The following is a 25,200-nucleotide window of genomic DNA, read 5'->3' as shown; positions in this document are numbered from 1 at the left end:
AATGTAGGCCACACGCTACATTTAGTAACTTCATATGAATGACTAAAAAGTAACTGATTAAAAATATGATCATATTTAAGTAAAAGTATTGATGCCATTGAAGTATTACTTAAACAGATGTAACTGGATACATGTCTCTGTCTCAGAAAGTAAATCTTAAGCCTATAATGCTGTAATTTTCCTATTTGAAGGCGCAGTGTGTAAGATTTAGGGGGATCTATTAGCAGAAGTAGAATAGAAAATCATGTTTATATTAGTGTATAATCACCTGTATCACAAATCATTGTGTTTTCAGTAGCTTAGAATGAGCCCTTCGTATCTACAGGGGGAGTGGATCCAACTCCAACCATCAGGCCATCAGGTTTCTATAGTAGCCCAGAACAGACAAACCGAGCACTGGCTCTAGAGGGTGCCTTTCGTGTTTTTACAGTGTTTGCTGCCAACAGAGAACTTGTAGAGAGGAGAATTCCCGCTCTGCAATGTCTCCCGGGTTTCCCAAACACTAGAGGGCGCTCCCGAACAAGTCCAAAATGAATGGGTTGATATGGAGCATTTGAGCAAAGTCATAGTTTATAAATGCTTAAACATTTTTAATGTAAAATAATACAGTATTTCTTGAATGGTGAATATCATAAAACATTTTAACACCGCTGTTATATTTTAAGAGCTTTTAAACTCGAGTTATAGGAGTTTAAAACGGCACCTCGTGTAGGTTCATGATATCAGTGAGTGCAAACAGCCAATGAGCCGCTCCGCTCACCAATTAATCAGCACTCTCTAGCAGTAAAGCCCGCCTCCTGCTGCCCAAATCCTGTTTGCTGTAGTAAAAAGAAACTCACCGGTGATTTTCTTTGAAATACATTCTTCTACTTTGTAAAATTAAAGGAAAGTTCTGGGCGAATGATTAGAAACTACTATAGCTTTTCGTTTTTTTGCCGTTGAGCTCCATTCACTCCCATTCATTGAGGACTCCGCCTCGGGCGCCCTCTGCTGTAGGCAGTCCTATTTTTGATATAATGGGGGGAATAGGAAGTGGCCAGGCTTCTCATAAACCAGCTCTGGCTGCAGGTGCTGGCTAAACATTTTGTTTATGAGAATTTTGAGAAGCCAAATTTTGACAGGTGGATGGTCATGCTTATTATTTAGCACAAGAAAAAGCGAGGGAGTGTGAATCACCATCAAAGAAGCAAAAAAACATGAAGCGAAACGAATACGTGACCAGCGACAACAGAAAGTGTGCTACACCCTTGGAAAGGGAGAGGTGAGGGAGGGGGATTCAGTTAGTTGCAATCTGTAACCTCATGCATCAAAAAGGGTTCTGTTATTGTAATGATGTCAAGCCTGTACCAATAGAAGAACCCTTTGGGCCTATATAGAAGGACACAATGTTCTCCATCAATCTGAAAGGGAATTTCATGATGCAAAGAACCTTTTTAATTATGCAAAGTGTTCATGGCTCTATATAGAGCAGTTTTGTGTGGTAAAGAACCTCTGAAGAACCAAATCTTTAAGTGTGTAAACACGGATTTCAGTCCAGATTCAAAGGCGCACTGGGAGTCATCCGTTCCTTCTCCTATAGGACGCTTTTTGGTGTCTAACTTGATTAAAGGGAAAGTCCACCGCTTTTCCAAAATGCATGCGTAGTGAATGGTTGAGGTGTAAGTAATTCAGGTTGGTATCTAACATATACACACAAAGACAAGGCTCTGATTTACAGGTCAGAAATCGCCTCCTGACCGGAAGAGGTTACGCTCCGTCTCTATGATCTCATTAGACTGGCACGCGAGCCCGTGGAGGATTACGGCTCGTGCGCGGGGGATTACGCTCAGGCAGAGTAGGAATTGCATCAGGGCTGTTTGTTGGTCTTGGGCTGCCGAGTTTTCACGGCCGTCGCGTCATCGCTGGGCTGTTCTGTGTGTTTTCCCTCCTCCTCCTGACCTCGTTCACCACAGCCGGCGGATCTCGACCTCCTCCTCTCACCTGCTCGCGCTCCTCCGTACAGCATGGCCCACCTCCCGCAGCTCATCAAGATCGGAGTGTCCCTCAAAACCACCCCCAACAATGGACCCGTCTTCTTCAAGACGGACGGGACGAGGTTCGGTCAGAACCGGACCATCAAATTACTGACGGGCACCAAGTACAAAATCGATGTGGTGGTCAAGCCTGGCGCCGTGGAGGCGACGTGAGTATCGCGATACCTGGGGCAGGACCTCTCCTCCTCACTGAGCATCGTCTGCTTAGCCCACTTTTAGCCTACTTTCTCTAAAATGCGTTCAGGATGGCGCTCGCTCCCAGTGTGACCGGTGTGGTGGTCAGTCTGTTGGACAGAGCAGGGGGAACAGAGGGAGAGGACAGATTGTGTTCTCTGGCAGTCAAATCCGCAGACGATTAGGAAAGACATCCACCATGTTACAGCTATGCCATGTATGCATTAATGCTGGCCACACTCTTAAAAAAGAGGGTTCTTCAGTAAAGAAAATAGTTCTAGATAGAACCATAAACGCTCAAAGAACCTTTCGCATGCTTAAATGGTTCTTTGCATGGGGAAAGCGTTCTTCAGATTGATGGGGAGTGTGTTGTTGATGTTTCTATACAGAGCCTTTTTGTTCCATATAGCACCAAAAAAGGGTTCTTCTATTGTTACAAGCTTGACATCGTAACAATAGAAGAAAAATGGATCTACATAGAAGCATAAACACTGAAAGAACCCATAACATGATTAAACGGTTCTTTGCATGGTGAAATGGTTCCTCAGAGTGATGTATAATGTCTTGTGTGTGGTTCCATACACAAGACATTATACATCAGTCTAAAGAACCATTTCACCATGCAAAGAACTGTTTAATCATGTTAAGGGTTCTTTCAGTGTTCATGGTTTTATGCAAATCGTTTCTTTTCCTAAAGAACGCTTGAAGCATTTTTGAGTGTACATTCTTAAAATGAGGTTCTTTAAAAAGGGTTCTTTAAAAGAATCATAAACACTTGAACCATGTGCATGCTTTAATGGTTCTTTGCATGGTTAAATGGTTCTTTAGATAGATGGAGAGTGTGTTGTATATTTTTAAAAATGGTTGGAGAATCAATTGACCATGCAAAGAACCATTTGCATGCTTAAATGTTTTTTTTTTTGCCTGGTAACTTGGTTCTCCAGCTTGATGAAGAATGTTATATGGTTCTGTATAGCACCAAAAGTGTTCTGCTATTTTTACAATCTCAAGTTAATATTAGAAGAAACTTTTTTGGTTGATGATAAATTGGTTCTCCAGCTTGAGTGGTTGTAGTAGAAGAAGCCTATTTGGTGCTATATAGAGTGGTTCTTTGCATGGTAAATTGGTTCTCCAGCTTGAATGGTTCATTATAGAAGAAGACTTTTTGTTGCTATATAGAATGGTTCTTTGCATGGTAAATTGGTTCTCCAGCTTGAATGGTTCATAGTAGAAGAAGCCTTTTTGGTGTTATATAGAATGGTTCTTTACATGGTAAATTGGTTCTCCAGCTTGAATGGTTCATTATAGAAGAAGACTTTTTGTTGCTATATAGAATGGTTCTTTGCATGGTAAATTGGTTCTCCAGCTTGAATGGTTCATAGTAGAAGAAGCCTTTTTGGTGTTATATAGAATGGTTCTTTACATGGTAAATTGGTTCTCCAGCTTGATGGAGGGTGTTATATGGTTCTATATAGCACCAAAAAGGGTTTTTACAATCTCAAGTTCATAGTAGAAGAATTTTTTTGGTGCTATACAGAATGGTTCTTTGTATGGTAAATTGGTTCTCCAGCTTGATGGAGAATTTAAAGATAGCAGAACCCTTTCTGGTGCTATATAGAACCATATAACATTTTCTATCAAGCTGGAGAACCAGTTTACCATGCAGAGAACCATTTGAGCATGAAAATGGTTCTTTGAGTGTCCATTGTTATATATAAAACCACTGCCTTTACTAAAGAACCCTTGAAGAACCATCCTTTTCAGAGGGTAAGGTGCTGTGGCATCAGTAACGTGGCATTAAAGTACTGAACTGTTGATGCAGAGATAAACCATGGACAAAGTTTTTGAAGCCATTTTTATTAAACACTACCACAAAAACATTGTGCCATGATATCTAGTACCAATCTGGGAGAATCAAACTATGGACAGAACCAAAGAGGAGAACAAAACATAGGCACACTTTCCTACACTGAAACAGAACTTAGTTACAGAAAACATAAAACTAAACCAAAAGCTAACTAGTCCTTTCCCTGACCAATAGCCAAAAGCGCATGGGGCAGCGCCCGCCCTCTGACCTACACACTTAAAAATTAATTAAGTAATATAAAAAGAACATGGTGCTTTGAGGATTCCTTAGTAAAAGGAATGGTTCTATTTGGAACCAAACAACATGCAATGTGCTCCTCAGTATGTGGAGCTTTGAACAAGCTGGGACGCCCCTGCGTCGGATGAGGTAGGCGCCGGACGGCCGTCACAGCATTTAACCTCCATTTGCCACATCTGGGTGCAAGACGCCCGTACCCCTTCACTCAGTCGCTCGACCTCTCATCAGGATGGTGGTGTACAGTACTGAGCAGCGCGTCAAGGTACATAGTGTATTATTTTGGTTCGGATTGCTTCATCCTAACAGGAGTTACGACAGATTACTCAGGGCCTCTTTCGAGTGAATATACCTGTAGAACCTTTTTGAAAGTGGTTCTATATAAAACCAAAAAGCTTGACATCATAATAGCAGAACCCTTTGTGGTGCGTTATATAGAACTATTTTCAAAAAGTCCTATATAGATCTGATAAACCAGTTAAGCATGAAATGGTTCCATGTAGAAATTATGGTTCTTTTTTACTTAAGAACCCTTGAAGAACTCCTTTTTTAAGGTAACTAGGCAGGTTAGGCTCCTACATGGTGCAAATATAGAGGCACCCCCCTCTTACCTGTTTGTAACCCCGGCTGGTACAAATAATCAAGCAGCTCCTGTAAACGAAGGTGGGAGTGTGTTGGCAGCATAAATGAATGAATTTACAATCATGTGTCACTGCGATTGTGAAATTAGACCTCTGCATTTAACCCATCCGTGCAGTGAAACACCCACATACATGCACACTAGTGAGCACACACACTAGGGGCAGTGAGCACACTTGCCCAGAGCAGTGGGCAGCCCTATCCACAGCGCCCGGGGAGCAATTGGGGGTTAGGTGCCTTGCTCAAGGGCACTTCAATCATGGACTGTCAGCCAAGGGGAGCGAACCAGCAACCTTCTGGTCACAGGGCTGGTTCCCTAACCTCCAGCCCATGACTGCCCATTGTCAGGGAAGAGTGCGAACGCAGTCCCCCACTACCAGAAATTATGCAGTCGAGATTCCCGCATTTGGGGAATTCGCAAGGGTCAGCACCACCCAAGTGCAATGGCAGAGCCTCGCCCTGGGTGAACCACCTTCGTGATCATGGTATCGCCCCTGCCAGGTAAGTATAAGCCCAACCCCAACACAAGAGACAAGGTCTTCTGTGAACAGAACAGAGTTTGTGTACTGGTAAAACACCAAACATAGGTACATCCCCACACAAGCTGTAGTCTCTAGTAAAAGGTAAAATGAGCAGGTAAAATAGTGAAGCCTAAGCACAACATCTAACACAAGAGATGCCTTCTGCAGTAAATACCCCCAACACAAGCGCATTAAAACAAACTTAGCATACATGTGACAACAGTTCTCACTTCTTCAGCTAGCTTTAATGCAGCTTTTAAGGATTAGGCTCCTCCCCCCAATTACACCTGGTGGAATTCTAATTTGTCAGAGGTTTTCCTTACGTCACTGATGGCAAGCAGGTACTCCTGCTCCAGTGCTTCTTCAGAAACACCGCCTCCCAAATTCGTGGATGTGCATTGCTGAGGTGAAGGCCATAAAACCCTTTGCAACTGTTGCACAGACAAATACCATGACGTTACGATAGAGCAAACAGCGAAACAGCAAGTAGTGTAACTAACGTTAGCTGGGCTGTAGTTTAGCAAACTGTTGGTAGAGTTGCTGCTCTGAAGCTGACCAGTAGCTATCACAAACATTAGCAAACAGGACAAAACAATACTGACCTATTGGTTCTGTGAAACAGCGGAAATGAGTTAATGTTACCTGTCAAGCCGAAACAGAGCAGCCTCCTCATCCCTTTTCATGCATTTCAACTCTCAGTGAAGCTGAAGCTTCTTTTTTGCCAGCTTGTTGGTCGAAGTTTCCTGTTTCACGTTTAAAAAGTGCAGCAGCTAGACAACATTCAGGCATTCATTTGTTAGAAGTTTCCTGTTTCACCTTAAAAGGCAGGGTGGTTCAGACGACATTCATTGCGTCAGCTTCTTGTTCGAATTTCCCCACTCCACTTTAAGTGGTGCACACACACTACTGTGTGTGTGGTCATTGTCTGGGGAGGGCAAAACAAAACGTGAGGAGAGTAGACCAATATAAAATGATAAATCAGCCGATTGCATGTCCGAGGCAAAAATCTGCGATTGCGATGGTGCATAACAAATTTTTAGCCAAAAATATTTCAAATTGTTGCACTAAATGCAATTAACCAGCATTAATTATGCTGGATTTAATGTTGCTCACACAGTTGGTCAGTGTTCTTTAAGCACTGACAATATGCACAATATACTTAACCATCTATTGCTTGAATTATTACGCAAACATGAGGACAATGTTTAAATATGTTTTTGTTACTTAAAATTGCTTAATGGAATTTTTTTTTAAGTGCGCTATTTGGTAAATGCTCAATCGTACCAAGCACTATAAAATCTTTAAATTAGAATTTTTTCTCTAAAAACTTATGTTTGTTGAAAACAAGACCAAACAAATCCAATTTGTACTTAGTGAAACGTACGACCAATTATTATTTTTCCACAATTAAATAGGAAAACACAGTTTTATATTACTGATATTTAGTAAAACTGAGATCAATTAGTGTTGCCATATGACAACACTGTGCAATAGACGGTTAAAAAACTGAAATAAGAAGACTTAATTTGTCATGATAATAATAAATGTCACCATATTGCCCACTGCTAGCGTGTCCTGCCAATGATCAGTTCAATATTCCTGCCTAGAGAATCCTTCATTTAAAATGCTCCCTGTAAATGTCTGAACCTTCAGGTCGATGACCATTGGTGGGGTGACTTTTCCATTGGAGCAGCAGTCCAAAGACCCCCAGTCTGTGATGTATTCAGGAATGTATGACACTGAAGGAGTGGCCCACACCAAAAGTGGAGAGAGGCAACCTGTCCAGGTCAGCATACAGGTAAGGAGAACTAGTGTGTCTTACCAAGGCATGTCGACCCTTGGAATTATAAGCTTTTAACTGATATGTCTGTCAAAATTGAGTTTTTCACGTATTCTTATTATGTGACAACTTCTTAACATTACGTGAGGCGTTTTTAAGCTGTACGCATTTTTTGACTCCTAGTCAAACTCTAACTTAGTTCTATAAGGTTTTATCTGTGAGCCGATCAGCACTTTGATTACACAGAAGAGGACCAGTCGGGTTCTGCTTCTTTGTCATGTCACCGCTCTGCTCAGTGACTGTGGAAAAAGTTTATAAAACTTTTATGAAACATGAAAACATGTCGCTTTTTTTTTTGTCTTATTGTCATAAAAAATAAAAATATTATGCCTTTAAGGTCATTAAATTGTGAACATTTGAATGAATGGGTGCTATTACAACATAAACATGAATTTTATCCATTCATCCATCTTTTTGTTTTTTTTTTCTTTTTCCCAAAATAAGACATTTTGGCTCATAAAAGTCACATTTCATACACTACTCACAAAAAGTTTGGGATATTTGGGTGCAATTTACGGAAAACATAAAAAGTTCACGCTACAGTGATATTATATCATGAAAGAAGGGCATTTAAGTGAAGCATGCAGTGGTGGTTTCCTCATCTCAAACAATCTATTGAAACAAAAGCCAACAGTGGTGGGTATACCCCAGCAAAAAATGCCAATGTCTCAACAACTTATGTGCTTGTTGTCTGCTGAGGCATGGCACAGCCCTCAGATCATTGAGGTTCTGGGGTACAGAGTTACGAGCCTCTGCACGGCAACTCAGCTGATCCCATAGGTTTTCTATGGGATTCAGGTCTGGAAAGTGCAGGCCACTTCATTTGAGGTACCCCACTCTCCAGCAGCCGTTCCCTAATGATGCGACCTCGATGAGCTGGAGCATTGTCATCCATGAAGATGAAATTAGGCCTGTGCTGTTCATGCAGAGACACAATGACTGGATTAATGATGTTATTCCAGTAGTACGGGCTTGTCACTGTACCGTTCACAAAGTGTAGAGCAGTTCTGTATTGACTAGACACACCTGCCCACACTGTAACACCACCACCTTGCCGTTACGCTCTTTGTTAGAGAACAGCAAGTTGTGTAAGAAGTACTGAAACATTGAACAGTTGGACATGTGCATTCAAACGTTTAGAGGTCACATTAAGTTCACCTTTAAAGGTTAGAGTGCATTTTAGGTTCATCCTGAAATTTCACCCAAAAGCCAAATATCCCTGACTTTTTGTGAGTAGTGTATATAAAACAAAACCTCACACGGCTTTTAGACTGACCTGCTACACTCACCAGCTGGGAGAGTTTATTACAGTAGCTGATTTCTGTCTGAATAAAGGAAACTTTAACCTCAAACTGACCTCTGCACTGGACAAAATATTTAGCACTGATCTTTATACTTAATTTATTGATCAATGCATAATAAAAATGTCACAGAACGCATTAAGTTTAATTTTCTGATACTGTGGACCCTCTCTTACAACACAAATTTTATGTTTTAAAACAAATTACGAGTATAAACTGTGTGTTCCTTGAAAATCATTGCTTCTTTTCATGTTTTGTCAGATAGAACCTTATAACTCCAAGCATAAAGTGGGTTCTTAGGACTAGAAGGTTGTATCTGACTTTGACCTGTTCCAAAAAAAAACTCATTTACAAATTTGATAAGATTTTGATTTTGTATATTTAGAATAAATTTAGGGCATCTGTCATCAAGGCGTGTCAGTTTTGCTATTTGGAATGCAAAATCTTTGAAGCTCAATGTCTCAAAACTGCTTAGAACACAGATAGAACCTTATAATTCTACGGAGACGATGTGTGAGGAAACCAAAGTGAGAAACTCATTGGATCTTTTTCTTCCCCTCTACAGTTTAACGAGGCTGGCCTCTTTGAGACTGTGTGGCAGGTGAAATTCTACAACTACAACAAGAGAGACCACTGCCAGTGGGGAAGCAGCTTCAACAGCATAGAGTATGAGTGCAAACCCAATGAGACGCGCAGCCTGATGTGGATCAATAAAGAAGTGTTTCTGTGAGAAATGACCCTCAGCCGTTTGATGAGGTGACAGCAAGCGGAACCGGAGACACATCACTCTGTCTGAGAGCTGTCTGGACACAGTACCTATCAACAATACAGCGTAAATGAACATATCAGCTCTTTTAGGATCAAACAACATTGAGTGAATCCTGTAGCAACGCCCTGTCTAAATGAGAATTCTGAGTTGTGAGGTGTTTGCTGGTTTAAAGTGGTATGAACAGTTAAAAAAAAAGAAAGAAAAAATGCAGAAATGTTTTCCCATTTAAGACAGTTTACCTTCTTTGTTGTTGTTTGTCCAGTTTGTTGTCTGTGTTCTCTACCTCTGAGGAGTAGCCTCAGTTTCCTGGTGACAGTCTGCTGTTCATGGTAGACGCCACCAATCACTTCCACAGTGAAACTGAAACATATCCAGAAAACCTTCCGGAAGAAGTCTGGAATTGAGACTTACCTGAAGTAAACGAGGTTTACTTCATAATATGTGTTTACAGTAGAGGTGGGCGATATGGCAATTATGTAATATCAGCATACTTCATGACATTTTAATGACATGCGATTGGTCACAGTATTCACTGTTCTTGGTTTTACTGTTCAACGCTTTTTTGGTATAGTTTTCGTGGGTCGCTTGAAACTAGAACCACAAAGCTGTGCAGTATCATAGAGCCTATACAGTAATGGTGTGCTTGTCACATGTCACAATGGGCATCTCTACCTGTTTATATTAGCAACCACCTGGAATACCATAGCAACAGCCTAGCAACCACCTAGGATAACAGCATAGCTACTGCTGGGACCGATGCTATGGGTTAACGTAACAGTGGTCACCTGGGATAACAGCAAAGACCAAACAACCACCTGGGACATCATAGCAGTGCTCTATCAACACCTTAGCAACGACCTAGAAAACCATAGCATTGCCTAGCAACACCTTAGCAACCACCTGGGATACCATAGCAATAACCTAGCAACACATCAGTAGCCATCTGGGATACAGTAGCAACAGCCAGGTAACACCTTATCATCCTACTGTGATACCACTGCAACAGCCTAGTGACACCTCAGCAACCAACAGGGATGCCATAGCAACAGCATAGCAACACATTTGTAACCACTTGGGATACCAAAGCAATGGCCTTGCAACACCTTAGCAATCACTTGTTATACTATAGCAACAGCCTAGCAACGCATTATCAGCCATCTGGTATACCACAGCAATGGCCTTGCAACACCTTAGCAATCACTTGTTATACTATAGCAACAGCCTAGCAACGCATTATCAGCCATCTGGGATACCACAGCAATGGCCTTGCAACACCTTAGCAATCACTTGTTATACTATAGCAACAGCCTAGCAACGCATTATCAGCCATCTGGGATACCACAGCAATGGCCTTGCAACACCTTAGCAATCACTTGTTATACTATAGCAACAGCCTAGCAACGCATTACCAGCCATCTGGGATACCACAGCAATGGCCTTGCAACACCTTAGCAATCACTTGGAATACTATAGCAACAGCCTAGAAACACATTAATAGCCATCTGGGATACCACAGCAATGGCCTTGCAACACCTTAGCAATCACTTGGAATACTATAGCAACAGCCTAGAAACACACTAATAGCCATCTGGGATACCACAGCAATGGCCTTGCAACACCTTAGCAGTCACTTGGTACATCATAGCAACAGCCTAGCAACGCCTTATCAACCACCTGGGATTACGTAGCCACTGCTTTTTTTCCTGACATGATCAGTTTTAACAGAAGTTCCACAATTAAAAATACTATCGAGACTGCATACAATCATTTCACACACTGCACTGCACTAGATCAAACGTGGCTGATTATGCTCTTTAAGCAACCATGCTGTCGTGAAGTGTTTTTAAGTACTGATGATATGCACAGAGAATAATATTGTGACATAATTTATCACAGTAACAACAAATATTGTCATATTGCCCACCCCTAGTTTACAGTTTTATGGAATATTTGTGACAATCCTCTAAATGTTTACATTTATAGTCAAAGTGTCAGTACAGATGGATGGACTTATCTTTCTGATATTGAGTATTTTTGAAAAGACTACCTTGTACCTACCTTCTACCTGTAAAAAAGCATTGATGACAACCTAAACAACTATGCCTAGTGTTTACATACCTTATGAATTATGCAGTGTTTTTCAAATGTGTGTAATATGAGGAATAGACTTAATTAAACATTGTGTATGTTGTGCTACAAAGGCATGTGTTACCACTTCTGTCATTACTTAAAAAGTAGATTTTGTGCATAATTCAGTCTTACCAAATGGTTTGGTGTGAAATACTTCCTTCTAGAGTCATAGTGGTGGTGGCAGGAACCAGACGTCTGAAGGGTTTAATGCCTCTGACAGCCTTGAGAAGGTTTTGAACTAAAACTTTAATTTTTAAAAAATGCATTCATGATGCAGGGTGTTGTAAGGTACAGTATTCCCCAATGAAAACTAATTTTCCAGATTCACCACTATTTTACCATCATCAACTTTACATATAAAACCCAGAAGACAGGTGCAGGTTCAAATAAAATGTATTAGATGCGTGTGTTGAAGACATCAAAATTGCTGGTTCCAGTTATCAGCACTGTAAAGAAATACTACAGTGCACCAAAACACACTGAATGACTTTGTTTCAACAGATAAGTGAGGCAGAAATTCAAAAATTGGGTGAAATCCTCCTTTAAGTGAATCAGTAAACATTATAGACGTTTCCAGCAGGTGGCGACAAAACATCAAAGAATGTGAAACGGCCAGAATCAGCAGTACTGTAGGCCTATCAAAGGAGCAATGATGACTTTTCATGTAGGTAGGCTGACTCTATAACTTATGACATGAATTCATCACAATCTGTTTGTTATCCTCAGATGAATTTGGGCTGTGTAATAGACAGTAAAAGAAGCTTTTAATTAGGTGTATGGGAAATTGGTTAAAGTAAATTATTTTTAGTGAACCTTTGCTTTAGTATGTAATTAAAGTCTTTAATACATACAATAAATCATGCTCAGTCCTATAAAGAGAGTATATCGTGAGTATAAGCCCCAAATCGGACATATGGCTATATGTGCACAAATAAAAAGTTAGGCATATATTTCAAATGATGTGTACATATGTGGTATTAAAATATGTATATAAACATCAATGTGTATGTTACATGCATACTGACCATACTTACATGTCTGATAGGTTGATGAACACATTTATGTATAATTTATGGATCACATATATACAATCTGATGATTGTCTGAGACAAACACTGACAAAGACAAAAAATTTAAACCCACAACAGACATACAATAAAAAAAACATGATTTAACATGAAGCTAGCATATATAAGTAATCTATGTCTTCCATATATAAACGTTTTCTATTGTATATTGTTACAATGTGACCCAAAGGTCCACGTGTGACATACTTGGCCATGATTTAAGTTGGATATGAGAGAAATCCATATATATAGTGCTATATGTCATGGATGGATGGACGGATGGATGCATGAATAGATAGATGGATGGACAGACAGACAGACAGACAGACAGACAGACAGACAGACAGACAGACAGACAGATAGATAGATAGATAGATAGATAGATAGATAGATAGATAGATAGATAGATAGATAGATAGATAGATAGATGGACGGACGGACGGACGGACGGATGGATGGATATGGGCCTGTGTGCTCACCATTCAGCAGATGATATTTTATCTGAAAACTGCCCTTTAAACACAGCAAACCAGAAATACAGATTTTTAAAATTCGTACATGTTTAACCAGTTTAATTAAATTCAAGCTGGAACGCAAACCTTACATGTGTTATTAAATAATAAACCTCCACATTTGGTGCGTTTATAAAAATGTGCTCTGTTTGTCTTGTCACGGAGGTGCCCGGATGTTGTGTGGTAGCCCCGCCCCTCTCGCGGCTGGCTGGACGCTCAGAGAGTCTCTGCAGTGAAAAAGCCACAGAAAGGAAAACAGCACAGCGCGGCCCTTTCCCACCGAGGTGTGAAAAAAACAACATTTGCTTGAAGAAGAACCGATTACTCGACCTCATTTTCTGCAGTCATCTGCTGCTGCCCGTTTTCGAAGCGGAGTTCTGTCGCGCAGGCAACAAAATGGTGAGAAAACGCTGTTTGTCGCCGGCTTCTTAACGAGGCTGAAGTTGTTGGCTTCCTATTCGCCAGCTTCTAGCGCGAATTGTGCCGTTCCACCTTAAATGGTGCAGCAGTTACGTTCTGGCGCCTGAGGCGAGAATGTAACTGCTGCACCGTTAAGGTGGAACGGGGAGTTCGAACGAGAAGCTGGCTTTGTGGCTTCTCAACGGTCGCCAGTTTCGTTTAAATTTAAAGCTTCCCGCACGACGACAGTTACCGAGTTTGTGGAGAATGGTTGAAGGCGACCGTAATTCCCAAAATATCACAAACACTGACGACGTAAAGTCGAGTTAGTATTCGCCAGCTTTTGTAAGTCGACATTTCCCTTCCACCTTAAATGGTGCCGCAGTAACTGCTGCACTACTGCACTGTTTAAGGTGGAACGGCGAATTCAAATAAGAAGCCAATCTCAGCCTCGTCGAGTAGTGCTGAACACTACTCGACAATAACGCTAAACTAGACTCTTAAAAATATGGTCCTTGTTTTTTTTTCAGTAGGGAACCCCACATAGAACTATTCTGCGCTTAAATGGTTATTTAACGTTGTAAAATGGTTCTTCAGATTGATGGAGTTTGGGTATATCGTGCTAAATGTCACCAAAAAGGGTTCTGTTATGATTGTCAAGCTTGTAAACAATAGCAGAAGCGTTTTGGGTGCTGTAAAGCAGCATTTTTAAAAGGTTCTGTAACTAACGTTATAAAACCATGTACAGCACGTTCTTCATCAGTCCGAAGAACCATTTAACCGTGCAAAGTGCCATTTAAGCATGAAATAGACCTATGTAGAACTCATGGTTCTAGATAGTATCATTGCCCCTGAAGAGCATCTTTTTGAGAGTGTAGCTTTAATGGCTGTTTTCATCAGTCTTCAGTGTGGCACAGGTAGGAACTGCTGGTTGTGTTTTGGTAAAGAGTCATGGCTCACTTTCGAAACAGCCTTCATAATGAGTGCTGCTGGGGTCACTGTCACTGTTGAATTGACAGTGGTTGGATAGTGTAGTGCACCTCTGCCTTCTGTACTCTAGACTGGGGTTCAATCCCCCAGCCAAGAACACGTCAGGTTAGAGCTGAGCTATATAGCAAAAAGGACAACTTTTTAAAGCATTGTGATAAAGTATTTTCACAATACACTGTCATATTTATTTTTTTCTTACATCCTATAAGCTGCAACAGACAAATCACTGCTACAATTTAAAATACTACCAAAACAATGAATACAGTGGTGTATATTCAGCGTTTCATACACTGCAGTGCACTAAATCCTGTACCACTGGACTAATTATGCTCTCTTAGTAATCAAATGTGCAGTTGGGAAATGTTTTTAAGTACTGATGATATCCATGATATGTTCAGAAAAGCATATTTATAACGATAATGATAATTATTATGTCAGATGGTCACAGGTGTGATTTAGGCCTTTCATTTTATCATGTGTATTGAATGCATAAGAGAACCATCTCAGCTGTCAGCTGCACATGGCTGCATAGGTGAATAAGTTAAATTTGAGGGTAATCATATTGTCAGAATTTTGTTTAATGTAGCTCTAAATCATTGTAGATATAAATATAGTGTTATAGTTGTACCTTTTTACAAAGACTTGGCAACCGTCCGCTATCCCACTGGAAAAAAGTTAGGTAGTTGGCCTTAAACAGGGTATCGATCAGCTTGACTAGAACGTATCTAAGCTGTTGCAAAATGAACCAAATTGAAGCTCACCGTGTTCTAATTGTACCTTAGGGTTAAGCCTGTTTTTATAAAAAAGCTGTTAGTCAGGCAGAAGGTAAATGAGGTAAATCGAGGTAAACGTTGTGTAGTGTATCCCTGGCTTATACTAACAATATCTTGGTTAGCAGGCTAGACTTGCCACACACCACAGCACAGGCTCAGTTCCAGCTAAGTGGTGCTAAAATGAAATCTGTTTAGAGGATATCTGAGAGTGCAGAGCTGAGAGACTCATGTGAAATTATGAATGTGTTCTGTGGTGTGTGAAGCTCTTGCCATTGCTAACCCGCTGTCATGATTAATTTTTCTGAGGTTCTTTCCACCTCTGATTTTTCTCCTCTTTCTTTTAGTGGCAGCTGTCAGTGAGCTCTCAGACCACCAATCAGTGAGCCATTTATAGTGTGTATATATCTAGAGTGACTTAAAAAAGAATCATCCGATTTCAAAATGATTTATTTCACTTGTAAGTCATTTCACTTGTAAGTGCATAGCAGTAAACTGTAAATGGTTTAAATGAGCATAAAGTTTATTATGTAATTTTACAAGAGCTCAGTCTGAATCCCGTCCAGCTGTACGGACAACATCAACACCATAGTAAAATTCATCCCATACTGGATTGTGCATGTCGGTGTCGCTGCACTCACGGCTCTTTCAGTGCGATTTCCGGTGCTGTGGAACAAACGACGAACGTTCTGAGTTGTTGGAGGTTCGAGGGATTCACTCTTATTTGAAGTGGAGAACGCAGAATGCTTACTGCTCATGGGTCTCATCTCCTCTCAGACTGAAGGGGGCTGTCGTATGGTGACCATCAGAAACTCTATGACCCCCTCTTTCAATTGGTATCTGATTGGTTCCTAGGCGCCCCATGGTTGTAAAAATATGGGACTTTGAAATTGGATGAATATGTTTGAATCAGCCTCTGTATTTGGGTGGAATGTGTTTACTTCATCAACTTTAAAATCCATGATTGTTTTAAAATACCATTACCTTATTACTGTTGTACCACTCAACACTAATATCCATTCTGCTAAGGTGCTGTGACCACTGAGTATGCAAGTTCATACATAAAAGTTGTGTGCTCATTTTAAGAAGATATTGGAATATGAATTAGATCTCTACTCTCATGGGCTGTGCACAAGCAGCTCCTGTCTTTTTCTGGATGAGCAGAAAACTGACAGCATTAGGGAGGGGTGTAGTGAGTGAGACTAGAAATACCCATGAAATTATTTTAACAACTCTGTTTAAGTATGGCCTACTAATAACCCATTACAGCAACATGTGATGTTGACCCTTTAGGATTTGTGTTTGGACATGATTGAAGGTAACAGGCCATCAGGATCGAATTAATGCTGCCATAGCTATACATATAGCCTATATCCAGCAACACGAGGTAATGGCAGCACATTTTCGAGGATAGTCATGTTACGTTGTACATGTTGTTCATCGTTCAAAAGATGATGCTGGTGTATTGAATCTTTGTTTAAAGATGCACTATGTTTTAAGATTTTTGTCTGGTAAAATTGAAAAAGTAACATTACTGGGGAAAAATTAGGAGGAAAAAAATGGCCAAAATGTGGTATGCATACGCTGCTGTGAGTCGCCTTGTGAAGTCAGAAAGTGATACTTCACTCACTTTTTCCTTTTGTTGGCTCATGTCTTGTCAGGTTAATATAATAATAACATTCATAGGCAGGGATCCAATCTGATGATAGGACCTACGCTTGTCTGGTTTCTCAAGGCATAGTGTTTTTATGCTTCCGAAGCATTGAGGTTATATCATGTTAGGTAGAGTTATTATGAGAGTTATTGGCTCATTATAGCAGTTCATATTTGCTGCGTTGTTTTTCCTAGTTCCTTTTTTGGACTGATCTCGTCAAATGAATAAAATAATGATTTAATAGTCGGAGGCGATAATTTGCTCTTTTTTTTTTTTCAGAAAACACGTTTTTCACCAAGTTTTGACTAATTTCTCGTTCAAAGTGTGTCACAGCTACATTTCACAAGTGTCCACTCGCAGAGCAAAGGGAGTGTGGGACAACGAGGGTCAAACAGAACACGGTTAGCTTCAGAGTGCTCATCAGCTGACCATGCAAACGTTGCAGTGCAAATTGTTTTTTGATAAATTTGACACAGGAGTGGGTGACATGGGGATAAACAGTATATCACAATTAGAAATTTACATACTATAAAGACAATGAATGTTGTCTAATTTCACATACTACACTGCAATCAATGCAGTTAAACAGGACTAATTATGATCTCTTTGTAAGGAAACAGTTTTCTTTAAGTTCTTTCTGCAAAGTTACAAGACTTTCCTCATCTACAAAAAGACACAAGCTGCTTGTGCGCAGAAGGGTTTTATTAGAAACCCCTCGAGACCTTGAGCAGCCCATGATATCGCTGTTTTTGAACAAAAACTAGTATCTCCACAATGGTAGATTGTAGTAGAAGTAAAAAAAACCTTACTTTTAATATTTCAATGAGATTTCAAGTGTAAAGGACAGCAGACATTTTCAAAAACTGAAAAATGTCAAATAGAAATACAAGATTTTGTTCAGACAAGTGATATGCTTATTAATTAATATTGTGTATGTAGTAAAGATGAAATATTGTCATTGCTCATCTTTAGTTTAAACTTAACTTGCGTTTCGTCGCTGTCCATTGAAAAATTAATATCTCCAAAATATGAACTTTACAGGAGAGGACAAAAACACTCTTACCTTTCAGTGTAAGTCAATGTAAAGACATTTTGTTCCAAGTGATTTTAGAGCATTTCTATTGGCTCATTCATCTTGTCATTTGTGCACAACGTGAAGGACAGCTGGTGTGTTGAAATGATGTAGAAAACTAAAAATCTACAAAAATACATGGTTTTCATTGGACAGTGATGATATGTTTCGTAAATAGATGCTTATCTGGCTATATGTGGTTTACATCTGTACTGCAGTGCCTTTCTTAGCTGTGGCCTTTTACTGTAGCTGAGTAAAGTCAGGAGGTGTATCAGTCTTTCTTGAACCCAGAGTGACTATAGCAAATCTAATGTTTTGAAGTATTAACCTTTTAAAAGTAATTTACTGCCATCGTTTACGAACAGCTTTATTCTGTCCTTTCACACTTCACTCGGTTCCTCGGACCTCTGAGGATTCATCTACGCTGAACAAAAATATAAACGCAGCACTTTTGTTTTTGTTCCCATTTTTCATGAGCTGAACTCATAAGATCTAAGACTTTTACACAAATGTATGCATGTACACAAAAGGCCGTTTTCTCTCAAATGTTGTCCACAGATGTGTCTAAATCTGTGTTAGTGAGCACTTCTTTGCCGAGATAATCCATCCACTTCATAGGTGTGGCATATCAAGATGCTGATTAGACAGCATAATTATTGCACAGGTGTGCCTTAGACTGGCCACAATAAAAGGCCACTCTAAAATTTAGCATTTTATAGCATTTAGAATTTGGCAGTACAATAAACTTCACTTGAGATAATTAAGTAATGGAGCGGCCCTTACAATGGTGCTGGGAAATTTCCCAGATGGGAAAAGTGAGCCAAGTGGATGCTTATGAAATCCAGTATTGGAACTGGCTGTGGCGTTGCCAGGGATCCAATCTGATGATAGGACCACGTGGTTGTTGCAAACACGCTGGTTTCTCAAGGCCTAGCCTACAGGTTATTTTATGTAAGGTAGAATTCTTGTGAGAGTCATTGGTTTATCATATCTCTTCTTTCCAGCGCCATTTTTCCTTCTTTTTCATTTTCCTGACTCATGCCGAATCAATATAAATGCATGCTGATATCAGAATCATATTGGTATCATCGGATATTTGCTTAAAAAACTGGGCAGATGTTTAGATTTGACATATTTTAAACCAGTGATTGAAGATGTAATTATTTATTTAGAAAAGCAGATCTGCATTTTATCAATATATTTACTACATTTCTAACCCTAAAGTGCATTTCTGATCTCTGAAGTGTTTCATTTATCTGTGATGTAAATCTTGGTGAATTTAGTCCTAATTTTTACATTTTAGAAATGATTGTTTATTAATAATTGGGAGATATGTACTCGTGAAATATAGGATTAATGACTGGCCCACAATTACCATATTGATGCGTCTTTTGTAAAACACTGACAATAGGATGAACACTCAAGCACACTGAAATTGTGGAAGCACCTGTACCAATTGAAGAGCTTTCCTACCCCTTACTTGTTTACCACACCTCTTTCAGCCTTTTTTTTGGGTCCATTGTAAATAATTGAACAATGTTCTGTTTTATTCGCCTATCCAAATATCAGCCATTATCCTGTATTGTGTTCTCCTGGCATCTGTTGAATGGAAAAAGTCTATTCACAGGGAGAAGAAACTCATTACTGGAGAGTGCTTGCTTTCAACCTGTTGTATCTACAGCAAATGAAGTGGTTTAGAAGAGACTGTGTCTTTAAGAATATCCATAAATTTTAAGACTTGGTCTTAGCAGGTTATTAAGAACCAGAATTTGAGATGCATTAACATGAAATTCATATGATTTGTCAAAGCCTGACAGGCTTAGGTTAATGCCACCTCCAGCTGTGAAGTATTGTTTTATGCTTTTATTTATTTTTTTAAAACTTATTTGTAGACATAATCAGATATTTAGTATTCATCACTAAGGTTATGTTCTATAAGTGGTCTGGCCCACACATCTTGCCTGAGTATTCACTGTTCAAAGCATATTTTGTTTAGTCTAATTGACTCTGAATGAAGAATCCATTATTTATGAGGCGCACTGATTGTTTCGCCTCTTAGCCTTCCCAGATGATGTTCAGCTCATTAAATCAGCTAGTTCGTTCAGGAGGAGAACTCGCCTGAGAAAGACTAACTAATGTTTTGTTCATTTCCGGCCCTGTTTTAAGGTTTGGAATGGTTTATAGTTATTTCACGGTTGCAGAATGTGTTTATTGGCAAGAACCATTCTGTAAACTTGACTGACTCTAGTTTCTGTTTTCTTTCTATTTCAGCTTCTTTAATGTCTTTTCAGCTTTTGTTTGAAATCAGTTTATTGACCTGAATTGAGTGAATGTTTGATCTCTCTCTAATGCCATGCTGTGATGAGGGGCTCTTGAAAATCTTTGAAAAGGGCCAAAAAAAAAGCAGAGTCTAAAATGATCCAGTGCTTTTGAAACCAGCATTAGCGCAGCTATTTTGCAGTAACATTGTGCACCTGGAATGACTAAGTCAGAAAGTAATCATACACCCTCAATCCTTTCACCATAAGTCATTACCTCACCTTGTCATTGTGCTTTCCAGCTGAACAGTCCTCTTTTGATATTGTAAAATAAGCGTAAAGAATGCAGCACTTGTCGAGTATGATTTTTAGATCCAGCTAACATTTGCAATTGGTGCACAAAAGCATATTTAGATTTTGAAACTGATGACTGGACAAACAATTTAGAGTTTGTTTCATTTACTTTCACACAGCATCACATCTGCATTTGGTTCAACTGAAAAAGCAATATTACATTGTCATGTTCGAAAACGTACTATGAAGGGGTTCCTTGTGTGATCATCATTTGAAAACTTTTGCATGTCCCTGCTGTAAGAACAAAACCTTGTCTCCATTTTGTGTGTATAAAAAAATTACACACATATAGTAAGTAATTACTCCAGTAATTACTTTTTGTCTTTTAGTCATCAGCGGAATCTTCATCTAACTGTTTGTTAATCATTGTTTGTGATGTTAGTAACTAAATGGCTTGGAACAAAATAGGAACCACAGCAGGTGTTGCTTTTAACATTTGATTGGACATTCTCTGTATTTGATTTGTCATTTGTTTTTATATCAATCGCATTTTGAAAGGTTGCAATTTTCAGATTTTAGTCTGTTATCAACAGTGTTAATATGATGCAAGTTTTAAGTACAGAAATTTTACCCAATAACATGGAGCTAGTGAACTGCTGTGACATCACAACCACAAATAACTTGCAGGCTGTTAACTGTGTTAACAGTTCACATCTCACACCAGAAAAAATATACGCCGTTCTTCCTAGCCACTCCAAGGGCCATACCTCAATTTATACTTCAGTTATAAACAATTACAGTTTAAATCGTAGTCTCTAATGGTCAGAAAAATTGAAATGATATATTTTACTGAAGTCTTTCAGTCCTAGTGTATGGGTGTACATGTAGAGTCAAGATTTTGTCAGTTCCCCAATCTGCAGACCCACCAGGATTTTGCTGTCATTTTTTGTGATTGTTGCTGAGTAAAATGCTTGATTTTGCAGTGGTGCAGCAATATTTTACAGGCTTTTTGGGCTTAGGTTGCGCTAAAGAAATGTGTGAAGATTATTAGTCTGGTATTATTTTAACTTAATTTAACTTGTTTCACTCACCCTTGTGTCTTTCTCGGTTGAAAAAGCGGTCAGTCATCTACGTTCTTTTTTGGTCCAGAACAGTATTGTGAAGTGTACAAAAATGCCTTCCCCCACTGACCTGTTATCAGTGGCTTTACACTTGCAAGGAGAAACTTCTGCTTAATGTGGCTGAGAACCACCTACTTGGAGGAAAGGCAAAATAACCTACTGGCACACAAAATAGCAAATAGACCAGTGTTTTAATGTGATTTGTAAAGGCAGGCGGGAAACAGATTGGTGTCAGCCAAAGTGTAAGAATATCTCATTTAAAAGCTACAGAGTGGTTGAAATTAAATTACTGAATAACTTTTAAATATGTTATACGGTGAACTTAGTGAACTCTGTTATATGGTGAACTCAATCCAGCCTCCATGTTGCTACAAAAGGCTCAGTCACAGCACAGAGAGCCAGCAGCTTCAGTCAAAAGACGCAGAAGACGGTTCACACAGATGTGCAGATAGGCAGTCAGAATGGAACCGACAAAATCACGATAGTTTTTGCAAGCTTAGTCTACATAGCAGACTCTCAGTCTGAGTTTGGGCAGAGTGTTTGGCTTCCTGGCATGTGGCATTTAAGCTGCATGCTTCATTTGAAAGCAACTGAAAGATTTACATGTTTTTGAGATCTGGCCAATATTGAAAGGATTCATTTGATTTTGTGTGAATTCTCAGGATGACTGTGTCAATATAATCGCACTTCTGCACACCAGTTTTAATGAAATCTGACAGGAAACACTTTTGCAACTATTTGCAGTCGCATAGTCATAACAGTAAGCCTTTCAAAAGCCACGTTTCTATGCCTCCTAATAATCTAATAGCTCAATCAGAAGAGAATACTTTCGTATAAACACCTCAGTGAGAATAGACTAGTCCGATTTGAGGCCAAACGGAATACAATTTCTATCTGATTGATCAAGGTGGGCTTGTATCTGATTACTTTCCCAATCGGAGAGTTGGAGTCTGTTCTGCATGGCGAGAACAGAAACTGGTCTGCAGAAGAAACAAAGTTTATGCTCTGATCTTTAAAAGGCTGCGGTGGGACGGACGTCCATCTTATGTATCTCTGAACACGACGTCTTCCTCTCAGCCTTCTTTAATAAGGACGTGTGAAGGACGTTTTCCTGAGTCTGACAGTTTAAAGCAGTTAAAAACACAAGCACTGCTCACTGCTGCTCATCTCACTCTGAGTGGACTCACATGATGCTCGTTGTCATAGTAACATCTAAACCTAAACTCTCTATTTTGGATCGCTTTACTTGTAGTGATTCAGATTGTTGAGTAGAGTGAGCATAAACACCTCAGTCCTAATCTATAATCAGAATATATTCAATTGTATTGGCAAAAGTCTTTGCTTGTAAACACAGTCAAAGTGAGGTAGACTGACTAGACTGAAAAACATAACAGCTCACAGTATCAAATCCTTAAGTTATTCAAGAGCTTTCTTTGGCACATCCAGTAGCTCTTAAGTGACATCCTTGTGTCTTTGCTAATACAGCTTTGTTTCTGTAGTTGGTTGGTTTGCATGTTAGTCAGACGGCCCTTTCCTGGCAAAGTAGGCAGGTCTTGACTGTATTAAACTCTCTGATTATGCGCAGAAATCTGGTATGCAAGAATAAGGTTGCCTTAACTTGCCTACACATTAAAAGAAAGCTGCTTCCTTCTGTGCTTGTACTGTCTAATCCCACAGTTTTTTAGAAGACTTAAAAGGGATCGTTTTTGTTTTTTTTTATATAAAAACATCTGTCTTAGTTCCCTTTGAAATACAGGGACTGATCAAAATTTAAATATTTTTTGCATACTGATCATTCAGTATAGCAGGGAGGGAAATGTGAACTTGAGTCATATGTTTTTGCATAATATTATCTATAATTGTGGCCACGTTCACTTTGAGTCTGCTTGCCTAATACCAGTTTGAAAGCATCAAAACCTAAACGAACTCCTGCCTTTTAACAGAAGCCACTGAGGCTGCCATAATCAACAGACTCCAAAAGACTTTCGTTATTGTGAAGAGCAGCCACCTCATTTGTATAAATGCAAAAGAGCAACGGGTTTAACAGCCTGAGGTGCAAAAGCATTTAATAATTTGTGATAACTGTACATACATTCAGTAAAAACAAGACTGCATACAAATAGTGTGAAAACTATCATCACTTTAGAAACGATTGAGCAGTGAACATGGGTACCTACACTCTCAGAAATAAAGGGACTAAAGTGTCACTGGGGCAGTGCCCCTCTTGTCACTGGAGTGGAGCCATCAAGGGCACATCTCAGTACCTTTTAGTCAGGGAACATAACTGCACCATAATCCACTGAAATGATATGTTCTAAGCTGTACTGACTCCACAAACCCCGTCTCGCCTCCAGGCTTTTTTATTTTATTGTTCTGTTTTAAAACATTCGGTTATGAAAAGGTACAAATACAAACTTTTCACCTGGAAATACTGATTTAAGGTTCACAATCAGACCTTAAAACCACTGCTGTAGCTTTGAGTGAACATTTACAAAGTTTGTACCTTGCTGAACAAAAATGTACTTGCACAGAACCTTTATTTCTAGCAGTGTAGGTAAAGATTCATTAACCTTCTGGAGATCTCTCCTTGGAGCTCGGTGACTGTAGGGAGGAAACGTGGGCATCCATGTTAGTGACATAAAAGTGACATTGAACACTTGTTTTATTTATTATGAATTGCAAGTGGGAGAGGACGGCGAAAAGCAAAGCAAAACATCTTTTTGGACCAAAAAACAGTGGTGTGAGTTTGTGTGAAATGCACTGCTTGCTGAACAGAACTTGTAATCACAGCATCAATCGTTCTAGCTACATTCACATTACAAGCCTCATTTCTCAAATCTGATTTTTGTTTGAATCCAATCTTTCTGACACGATGGTTCACACTTGTTTAGGTAAGAGATTCAAATCTGTTGTTAATGTGAACAAACACGCACAGTGAAAATGTTCAGGAGAAGAATCCATTTGCATTCAAACCCCTTAGTGTCCAACATCCCATTTCAGTGCTGGTTTTAATGAGACTTCCATCTGTTTGGCCTTGTTACTTCTCCTCGGGGAATCCCTGATCTTTCAGAACCACAGCATGCACTTTGCTGTGCCTCGACAGACTTCTCCATCTGTAACCTACGTTCATTGCTATACTCTGCCGGCATGCTAGTTACAAAGATGAACCTTACATGGCTAATGCTGTGGTTCTATGCCAAAGTTAACAGCTAGAAAAGGCAATTATGCTCAAGTTTCATGTATATGTTCAAACTTGTTTGCATCCCGTTTGTTTTCAGTGGGAAGTCCTGGTTTCATGTGCTGTGGTTCAAGTGACGTATGATGGGTCTGATTGTGTCATTTCGGGGATGTAATGCAGGTGAATGTGGTCAGCATGATGCGTTCACCCAGTCAGGAGGCAGGTGGTGTTTGCCTGATTCATGGAAGCTTCAAAGTGTTAAAAAATCGGGTAATGCTTTATTTGGATAGGACATTGTAGTAATTTACTTTTGAGTAACATTTAAGCAAGTAAGCAAAGTTTATTTATATAGCGCTTTTTATAACAGGTCTTGTCAC

General features: G+C 39.5%; 2 protein-coding genes and 1 non-coding gene across 3 annotated transcripts in view; 2 read left to right on the top strand and 1 right to left on the bottom strand.

Moving 5' to 3' along the window:
• The first annotated feature begins 2,003 nt into the window (after positions 1–2,003).
• cnrip1b (cannabinoid receptor interacting protein 1b) lies at positions 2,004–9,614 on the top strand. The gene is made up of 3 exons (XM_017694112.2): positions 2,004–2,182; positions 7,122–7,266; positions 9,175–9,614. The coding sequence occupies exons 1-3, from the start codon at positions 2,004–2,006 to the stop codon at positions 9,337–9,339; spliced, it is 489 nt and encodes a 162-aa protein (XP_017549601.1). The 3' UTR covers positions 9,340–9,614.
• Positions 5,293–5,456, bottom strand: LOC119263543. The gene has a single exon (XR_005130344.1). It is a non-coding gene; the product is annotated as a U1 spliceosomal RNA (small nuclear RNA).
• Positions 9,615–13,210: 3,596 nt separating the features above from the next.
• Positions 13,211–25,200, top strand: part of ppp3r1a (protein phosphatase 3, regulatory subunit B, alpha a) — a 32,108-nt gene continuing 20,118 nt past the window's right edge. The window contains exon 1 of the mRNA XM_017694111.2: positions 13,211–13,486. Coding sequence (XP_017549600.2) covers positions 13,226–13,486 — 261 coding nt within the window. The 5' untranslated portion in view covers positions 13,211–13,225. The remainder of the gene's footprint in view (positions 13,487–25,200) is intronic.

Source organism: Pygocentrus nattereri, chromosome 5, assembly GCF_015220715.1.
Source record: "Pygocentrus nattereri isolate fPygNat1 chromosome 5, fPygNat1.pri, whole genome shotgun sequence".
Taxonomy (NCBI): domain Eukaryota; kingdom Metazoa; phylum Chordata; class Actinopteri; order Characiformes; family Serrasalmidae; genus Pygocentrus; species Pygocentrus nattereri.
Note: the sequence above shows the minus strand (reverse complement) of the source record. Positions and strands in the feature narration are given on the sequence as shown.

Coding starts and splice junctions, on each gene's coding strand:
- cnrip1b (XM_017694112.2), top strand. CDS start 2,004: ATGGCCCACCTCCCGCAGCTCATCAAGATCGGAGTGTCCCTCAAAACC. Junction 2,183..7,121: donor CCTGGCGCCGTGGAGGCGAC/GTGAGTATCGCG, acceptor CTGAACCTTCAG/GTCGATGACCATTGGTGGGG. Junction 7,267..9,174: donor CTGTCCAGGTCAGCATACAG/GTAAGGAGAACT, acceptor TCCCCTCTACAG/TTTAACGAGGCTGGCCTCTT.